This window comes from Sinocyclocheilus anshuiensis, unplaced genomic scaffold (assembly GCF_001515605.1).
Source record: "Sinocyclocheilus anshuiensis isolate Anshui unplaced genomic scaffold, SAMN03320099.WGS_v1.1 scaffold628, whole genome shotgun sequence".
Classification (NCBI taxonomy): Eukaryota; Metazoa; Chordata; class Actinopteri; order Cypriniformes; family Cyprinidae; genus Sinocyclocheilus; species Sinocyclocheilus anshuiensis.
The window spans coordinates 1,185,589-1,194,774 of NW_015555750.1; the positions used below are offsets into that span (position 1 = coordinate 1,185,589).

Below are 9,186 nucleotides of genomic sequence, written 5' to 3' on the forward strand. Positions count from 1 at the left end.
GGGCAGTGATCCGACTGCTGAAGCGAGAACCGGCGACTTTGGTGCTGATCCGCACAGCCAACCTCCAGAAACTGGACCCCGAGTCCAGCTTGTTCAACAGTGACTGGTTCTCCCAACAGCTTGACGCAGTGCTCCGAGCCATGTTTAAAGGTCTGAACGTCCGGCTGGTGGACGCCTGGGAGATGACACTCGCCCACCATCACCCTCATCAGCTACACCCTCCATCTGACATTATATCAAACATGGTTAACTTCATCCTATCACACATCTGTCCAGTGAGGAGAAAGAGAAGGCGGGGCTAAACTTCTCGAGCAGTATCTTAAGGAACTGGTGAGACCTAGCACTAATCTTCCATACCTCTGTCTTTGGGATCAGCTCTTTTGCTATCTATTCAGCTATTATTTTCTGTCTGTTTGGCTTGCAAATGTTTATAATGATTTTGCTGGCCGTATTAAAATGCAAAATCTCCATAACAGTTAATGTAGCCCTTTATACTTTAATGGCAATATCCTGAGGTATGGAGAATCTTTTTTTTTTTTTTCCCTAAACAAGTTTAAAATTTTCCTAAAGAGAATAGATAATTCCCCCATAAAACATTTATAATAATGGAGCACTTATCATTATTGGTTTTACATTGGACTCTGGCAGACCACTTAATCTTGAATGAAATTCAGATTTCAGTAATGTGCTTTTTTCACCAAGTCCAGTGGCAACAAATGGATGAGGTTCTATTAATTATTTGTGAAATGATTCTCAAATAATTTCAGCATATTTACATAGTCAACAGGCGAAAACTAATCAAACGTATTTGCTTGTACTGCAGTCAGGGATTTGAGTAGAGAGAGTTCATCCAAAAGTGAAAATCCTGTCATCAATTACTCACCCTAACTTTGTTCCAAACCTGTATGACATTCTTTATTCTGCAAAACAAAAAAAAAAAAACAGACATTTTTAAATAATCTTGTGTGTTCCACAGGAGAAAGAAAGTCATATTGGGTTGGAATGAGGGGGTTCATTTTTGGATAAACTATGAATGAATAAACTAAAATTGAAGCCATCAACCTCAAGGCTGCAACCGTATGAAAAAGGAAAGATTAATTTATTTATGTATAGAATATAGGGCTGCACGATTGTGACAAAAATCATAATTGTCGATTATTCCTTTGAAATTGTAATTGCGATTATTAATTTACGATTAAATGAATGATGTTTACACCTTTATTTGAAGCAACTGCATGCCATATTTTTATATGAAAATAAGCTGAAAACACTAACTGAAAAACTTTTATTGCTTTTCTATAGTATTAAGCCTCAAATGTCAACTATACATCGGATTGGTTTCTCTTTAAATAAAAAGGTAAAAATATGCATGGTATTATAATGTTATACTAAAATTAAAACAATGGAAAAACCCTTAAGATAACATGTAGAAAGAAAAAAAATGCATCTTAAGCACGCAGAATAACATAAGTGGACTTTGAACGATTAAGTGCTGCTTTGAACTGTTATGTAATTGCGGCATCCGTGATTGTAATTGCGATTAGAAATTCGATTAATTGTGCAGCCCTATTACTATTACAGAAGTTATATGAGAGTATTATGAACTATGAGTGCAAGCACAACTATTTCTGTGCCTTGGTAAACAGGGATTGTGTTAGCTCAGGGGTAGGCAAGTTCGGTCCTAGAGAGCCGCAGTCCTGCAGAGTTCAGCTCCAACCCTAATCAAACACACCTGAACAACTCTGCAGGACTGCGGCTCTCTAGAACCAAACTTGCCTACCCCTGTGTTAGCTGGTTATTATCTGTATCTGTCCAGCTGATATGTAGGCCAAGTGTAGTCACGTGACAGAAGTATAAAGAGTCTTTGGATATAAGGGGCACCAGTGTCATCCAGAGATATGAATTATACTTAGTCACTTATTTAAATATACATTTGACCATTTTGTTACAGCATGATTATTGATTTTAGTATTCATTTTGTCTTTTATGCCCTTGATTAGTTTGAATATAATTTCTCCAATTCTGCATTTACCTCTGAAAGATCTGAAAATGTATATATTTATTAATTCCATATGTTCTGTCTGTTCTATTTTATGTATCCAAAAGCAATGTAAAAGACATTTACACTCCAAAAATGGTTATTCAGATTTTTTGGAAGAGTTGTTTACGATCAGTTCATGTGCCTTATTTAACAATACCTATTTTTGGATTCATTTGTTCTATTCCATTTTTTTTTTGTGTGGTTTACAGTGATGAAATTGGGTCTCTGTACTAGAGTTTTCATGCATTTTCTTTTTTTTTTCTTGCGCTATGTAAAAGGAAGTTCTTAAAATTCTTCATCCGTCCAGTGTTCATGAATCGCCAAAATAAATTCATTCTTAAGCATCCATTGTGCTCGTCTAAACATCTTTTGAATGATCTCTGGCACTGCAGATTGGTATATTATTTTTTGATGCAGTAAGATCCACTCAGACGAGAAAATTATAATTTCAAATATTAAATTATTGTAGAAGGAATAAAAGTTTTTTTTATATAATAAGCAAATGAGTTTTGTAATGTGAGAATAACAGATAAAAACTGAAGAGATAATAGAAGAGAAAAAGAATAGATAAAAACTGAGTATTCGTGATCACATGGATACAATATCATATTACATTAATAAAAATTCATAATGAAAGATTAATTTAAAAAGGGGCAAAAGTCAAAATAACAAAAACCCTGATTTTTTTTGAAACAGGACGACTGGACAAAGGTAAGAATAATAAACTATGTGAATTTGAAAATGTTATTATTAATTATAAATTAAAATATATAAAATTGTACTTCATACTAACTACATTTTTTAAAAATCTTTTAATAGGTGAAATTCGCAGGTGTTATAAAAAGAAGCCACAAGCTGGGTGAAGGACGATTTGGCCTTGTGTGCCAAGGGACTCGCTGCAAGGATGGACTGAAGGTTTCAAGTTTTTTTTACATAACTTTGCTGAAAAGATCATATCAACATGCCCTGAGCCTCAGAAATTTGTGAAATTTGGCATGTTTCTTCAGACTATCTTATGCATGTGTTCCACATTTTGTTAAGATTGGACACTGCATTCACAAGATTAATCATTATGGGTCTGATTCAAAAATATATCAGCCTACATTTCCACATGAAATCTTCAGACTTGGCGCCAATCCAGACATCACAGTCTTTTGTTTACATGACGAGTAAAGTTGTATAATTATTTTATTACAGTCCTGTAGCAGCTGCTTATTCTTTATGTTTACCACAGGCATTCAAACTAGTAAGAAATATAGTCAATAATTTTTCAACCAATGTTATATGTGTAAACAACCTGTAGGCGAAGCATTGTATCACCATGTGGATGAAGCACCTTTCAGGGCTAAAATGGTTTTCCAGAAATCTGTTTTATGTGGATCTCATTCTACTGAATGCAGTTTCTTGTAGCACCACACGGGGCCAGCAGTGTACTGTCACAAAAACATATACAGTAGGCTAAGCGAGAAAGAAGTATACTACTGCTTAGTACATACTATTTTAGTTTACAAATAATATTTGAAACATCATAATACAACAGTAAACCTTTCAAACTGTATTGTTACATTGTTGTCAAATGTGACCTCACTATATAATTTAAGAGTGATTTTTAGTTGTCATCTAAAAATGCTTTATTACAATAATTTTGGCTGTCTGATAATGAGCCTCATATGTCTCACTGGAAACACTGGAAACAGGTCAAGTTGTGTGCATTGCATGTGGGATACATATGGTCAGGTTGTATAATGCACATTCTGGTGGTGTACAAAAAAAAATGCATACTATGAGCAGACTAAACAGTAGAAATTGAACGAGTAAAATGGTAGTGTGATACTCCTAATTGGTTCAAATAGTAAGTACTTTAAAGTATGTAATGATTTTATAATGCTGGATAAAGGTGAATAACTAGGCAGATCAATGCACATGAACAGTACACTTGATCATAAGGGCAAGACACTTTTAGTAAATTTGATTTTAATATTACTTTATTTTGACGTTAATCAACTTTCCAATATTACAGTACAGTTCAGTGCGTATTTTGTAATGTATGGGTTTCATGTAACAATTTCATGTTAAGGATATGTAAAAAGTTAAAAAATAAAATAAAATGTTGTTTAATAAATATTTCCTAAGAAATACATATAATGAAAGAGACTTTTCTCAAATTTATTTAGAGACATTCTGATAACCGTATGACAGAAACTGAGTGAAGAAATTCATGAATTATGATGGTAACTCAAGTATATTGGATGGAAAACACCTTTATCACCATGTATTTGAAACAAGCCTTTTAAAGAATGTACAATCATACTAAAATGAATATGTAACATTTTGTAAGTTATTAACAACCGTATTAATTGTTGCTATAGGTACTAGTGGCACGGGACAATGACCTGAATTCTAAATGAATCCGATGATCTCGGTTCATGAAGAAAGTATGTGGAGGCTCTACTGGATGACTGTTGATGGAGGGGAAGTTTCTGGGGTACCAGTCGAGGAGAGTCCCTTTCGGTCCTCTGGATGCCCTTTACACAGCACTGGTATCAAGCCTGAGCTTCTTTCTCCTTTGCCTTCTGTTCCCGGTTATACCTGTGGGGAATAAAGAGCTCATATATTGAACATCCCTCAAATTACACAATATGCTGGAAGACCCGGTCTGCTTTATTGCTACCAGTCTTGTTAAAGTGTAGATAAGCAAAAAGTAAGCTCACAGCAGATAAAATGTGGAAAAAGGTTGTTTTTTAATGGCACAACAGCAATAAAGCATACCGTTTTATTTAAAGAGAGGGTGTTTTATTTAGATTTAGAGAGTGCAAGACTTGATGCACTTCACTGCCAGACTGCGTCAGCTGAAGGTTTGTTTGGAAACTGAACAAAAGTCTAAAATCAAGAACATTAACCTTTTGCCTGTTTCCCCATTTACGAGATTTTATAGCATGTATTGTGTAGGTGAATGAGAGTACTCACTTCCATTTTCTGTAAAGCTGTGATCCTCCTGCACCGCCAACAAAGAAGTTTACAGCAAAGAGATTCCAGTTCTTGGGTATAATAACCAAGGAATACCTGGACCAAATAAGACCTGAAAAACAGAGAGTGAGGGAGATTGGGATATTTGAATTGTTCGGGGTTTTTTTTTTTTTTTAAAGAATTGGTTACTGTGTGAGATATACCTGTGGCTGTCAACACAGCAGATTGGGAGGTACTGAGTTTCTCTGCTGGACGTGTCATGTCTGCTAAGCCAGCTATGACCAGACCCTGTGTGAAATCAGAAATGTAACAATTATCTATATATATAAATAAATAAATCTCAATTAATCCAAAGAACATCCAGATCCTGTGTGTTATTAATCTCACCCATTTAAACATTGGTGCCCAGAAGAAAACGGTCTTTGGACCTAAACAAAGCGCAAATCAATACAGTGTACAATGTTCACATAGAATGTGTGTAATTGTGACAGCAATCAGGTGTTTCAACATACAAAACAGTACAAAAAAAGTACTGACAAGAGAATTTTGGGTGATTAATTGTTCAGGGTTTTTTTTTTTTTAAAGAATTGGTTACTGTGTGAGATATACCTGTGGCTGTCAACACAGCAGATTGGGAGGTACTGAGTTTCTCTGCTGGACGTGTCATGTCTGCTAAGCCAGCTATGACCAGACCCTGTGTGAAATCAGAAATGTAACAATTATCTATATATATAAATAAATAAATCTCAATTAATCCAAAGAACATCCAGATCCTGTGTGTTATTAATCTCACCCATTTAAACATTGGTGCCCAGAAGAAAACAGTCTTTGGACCTAAACAAAGCGCAAATCAATACAGTGTACAATGTTCACATAGAATGTGTGTAATTGTGACAGCAATCAGGTGTTTCAACATACAAAACAGTACAAAAAAAGTACTGACACAAGAGAATTTTGGGTGATTTTTACACTAAATACTTGTTCTTGCCAGTACATTTTGTGGCCGTGTTTTCATAACAAATATGTATAATATCTTTCTAAAATATGAAGGTAAATGTAAATAATTTTTTTACAGCACTGAAGCACACAGACTTGAACCTGCATGCCTGTGAGCTGATGGCACTGCGTTGTGAACATGTCCACCACACCATGCCAAAGCTCAGACTTTAATTGATTTTCAATAAGAAATTCAATATACAATGGCTGATGGTACAAATGTTTAACCAATTATGGATAATTATTTGTAAACAATCAATGTTTAAATATTCAACAAGACTAACTGCACTGATCATCTTAGTGGAGTTCCAGCCATCAGTGATCTACATAATACAAAAAGTATGTATTAGAACATCTAAAAAAACCAATCTGCATTATAAAGATTAATGTTAATATCATTTAATAAAAGATCAGTCATCTCTAGTGCTTAATATGACCCCCTCCCTCTGCCAAACGTGAAGCTGAGGTAAAAAAAAAAGGTCTGTATACCAGCACTGTTCTTTTGTTTAATCTTTTTTTCAGTCAGTCAGCCTCTGCTTATCAACTCGCATGTAATTTGATCTATATTTATTCTACCACCAATGACTAGAACTATAAACACTTTAACTCCCTTTAGAGAACTCATGTGAGATTATTAGAACAGAAAATATTTTCAGTAATTCAGTAACAGAAAATATTACATTGAACGATTTCTGTTTCTCAAGGGCACTTTCCACAAATGCAGTAGGGCACAGTACAGTACAGAATAGTTTTTTTTTTTCTTTTTTTTCATTACATGTACAATTAAAATCTTACATGTACAATGGATTATTGTTTAAAATTATAAATATATAATACTAATTGGAAAATTACAATCACATAAGTCATGACTTTAAAGCAGCACCATGTAACTTTTCTGTTTTCAAAATTACAAGTTCATCATTAATTCCTCTTCCAAACCTAGTTTTTGTCTTATTCCGAATCACTACGGTACACTTATAATAAGTACTTATATTTGGACTATTGTAGCCTGATCGGGTCGTCACCGCTGCGGAGTAACACATACCTGCGTGAATCGCCATAGACATAAACTTAGAGAAGTAGCTCCGGTTGGAATATTCTTTCGCGGGATGTGTGCAGTTCTGTTTATTAACCTCTAGAGCACCAAAAGTTACACAGTGCTGCTTTAAATGCATTAGTCGTGTCCCAAAATTTGAAAACACAAATTAGTTTAAACATATTTAATTAAACACAAGTTTAGGCACATTCTTTCACTGATCAACTGATCAAAATGAAAAGACAGTGTTAATTCTCACTTATAATATGTGTAAATACGTTTATAAACATTTGTAAGCCCTGTTTTGCACTCTAACTTTTCTGTTTTCAAAATTACAAGTTCATCATGAATTCCTCTTCCAAACCTCGTTTTTGTCTTATTCCGAATCACTACGGTACACTTATAATAAGTACTTATATTTGGACTATTGTAGCCTGATCGGGTCGTCACCGCTGCGGAGTAACACATACCTGCGTGAATCGCCATAGACATAAACTTAGAGAAGTAGCTCCGGTTGGAATATTCTTTCGCGGGATGTGTGCAGTTCTGTTTATTAACCTCTAGAGCACCAAAAGTTACACAGTGCTGCTTTAAATGCATTAGTCGTGTCCCAAAATTTGAAAACACAAATTAGTTTAAACATATTTAATTAAACACAAGTTTAGGCACATTCTTTCACTGATCAACTGATCAAAATGAAAAGACAGTGTTAATTCTCACTTATAATATGTGTAAATACGTTTATAAACATTTGTAAGCCCTGTTTTGCACTCAAAATCACCGAAAGTGCCAAAAACACAAAAGCAAGTTTGGCAAGCCAAGAACTGCAGACCAGTGTCAACAACACACCAATAAATAAATAAATACAAATAATAATAATAAAATTCTACATATTATACAGTGGCTATAATTCATTACCATATAGTTACACGTCAAGCACCTCAATTCCATTCTAGGGTATGCATCTAAGGAGACTAATTCTGATCTATTCGTGCACTAATAGAGACAAAAACACCTGCTCAGGTAGCAGTCTCTATGGCTGCACCGTCACTTCAGGGTATGCTGCCACCTCAAGAGGTTAACAGGATCAGTGACAAATAAGCTGTCACGCTAACAGCATTTGTGTTACCTGCAGGGTGGTTATAAACGGGTCTCAGTTTAGCCGGCAGCATATGCTCGATCCTGTCGAGGATTCTGTGGTAAGACGCTCTCAGCCCCACCATAGCCATGATGACTGCTAAACAAGCTAAATGCTACCACTGCAAGCACGAAAATACCGCTGAGGACGTGCAAAGCACTCTGCTGCTATTGACCCGTGATGTTACCAAAAGGCAAGAGCCCGTAGTCAGGAAAACAAGACCTTTGGACGAGCATAAAGTACAAAGTCTACGTTATTGTCCTACTTTCGACCTTGCTAATGCAGTTTACTGCTATGTTGTCTTCTTGTGAAGCGTCAGTGGGGACGCGTCGCAAAGCTAATTGCGTCATGACGTGGATGAGCCGCTGAGGTAAAGGATTGGTTAATGTGGTCAAGCCTCTTTGTGTGATTGGCTGGAAGGGGTTCGCACGCGGGGCCTCGTCAGGAAAGAAGCTGTTTTTTTTTTTGTATTTTTTTTTTTTAAAATTTTTTTAAGAAGCTGTTTTTGCGGTTACGTGGGGAGTATAAGTGGATGAGCCGCTGAGGTAAAGGATTGGTTAATGTGGTCAAGCCTCTTTGTGTGATTGGCTGGAAGGGGTTCGCACGCTTTTAAAAGGCGGGGCCTCGTCAGGAAAGAAGCTGTTTTTTTTTTTGTATTTATTTTTTTTAAATTCTTTTAAGAAGCTGTTTTTGCGGTTACGTGGAGAGTATAAAAAGTGGAATGCTGGGCGTGGAAGTTAAAAGTTTCCATGCATGTCCATTCATTTCATTAAATAATTAAATAAATTAAAAAAAATCGTCCTTCACAGTGTCCTTTTTGAGCGAAGAGAGTAGTATGACAATAGCATGTTCGAAACAAACATTTATTGATGGATTGGTTGATTTGTTTTGTTTAATACAATACTATGTGTTAATTAATATACTGAATTGCTTTTATATTTGCAAAACGTGTTTTGTCTAAATATTTTAAAACTGTATTTTTATTTCTGTATCCATTTTTTTAAATAA

General features: G+C 35.2%; 2 protein-coding genes across 3 annotated transcripts in view; one reads left to right on the forward strand and one right to left on the reverse strand.

Annotated features, from left to right (window-relative positions):
- The window catches only part of LOC107673677 (NXPE family member 3), an 8,358-nt gene extending 5,469 nt beyond the window's left edge, over positions 1-2,889 (forward strand). The window contains exons 6-7 of the mRNA XM_016467387.1: positions 16-330; positions 2,861-2,889. Coding sequence (XP_016322873.1) covers positions 16-302 — 287 coding nt within the window. The 3' untranslated portion in view covers positions 303-330; positions 2,861-2,889. The remainder of the gene's footprint in view (positions 1-15; positions 331-2,860) is intronic.
- A 1,304-nt stretch (positions 2,890-4,193) lies between these two features.
- LOC107673680 (mitochondrial pyruvate carrier 2-like) lies at positions 4,194-8,531 on the reverse strand. 2 transcript variants are annotated; one of them, XM_016467391.1, is made up of 5 exons: positions 8,170-8,531; positions 5,396-5,436; positions 5,212-5,296; positions 5,009-5,120; positions 4,194-4,630 (listed from the first exon to the last, which is right to left on the reverse strand). In XM_016467391.1, exons 1-5 carry the CDS (start codon positions 8,267-8,269, stop codon positions 4,585-4,587), a joined length of 384 nt encoding a protein of 127 aa, XP_016322877.1. In that variant the 5' UTR covers positions 8,270-8,531; the 3' UTR covers positions 4,194-4,584. The 2 variants fall into 2 exon arrangements, with proteins under 2 accessions (XP_016322877.1, XP_016322876.1); XM_016467390.1 differs by lacking the exons at positions 5,212-5,296; positions 5,396-5,436 and adding exons at positions 5,618-5,702; positions 5,802-5,842.
- Between the last annotated feature and the right edge of the window lie 655 nt (positions 8,532-9,186).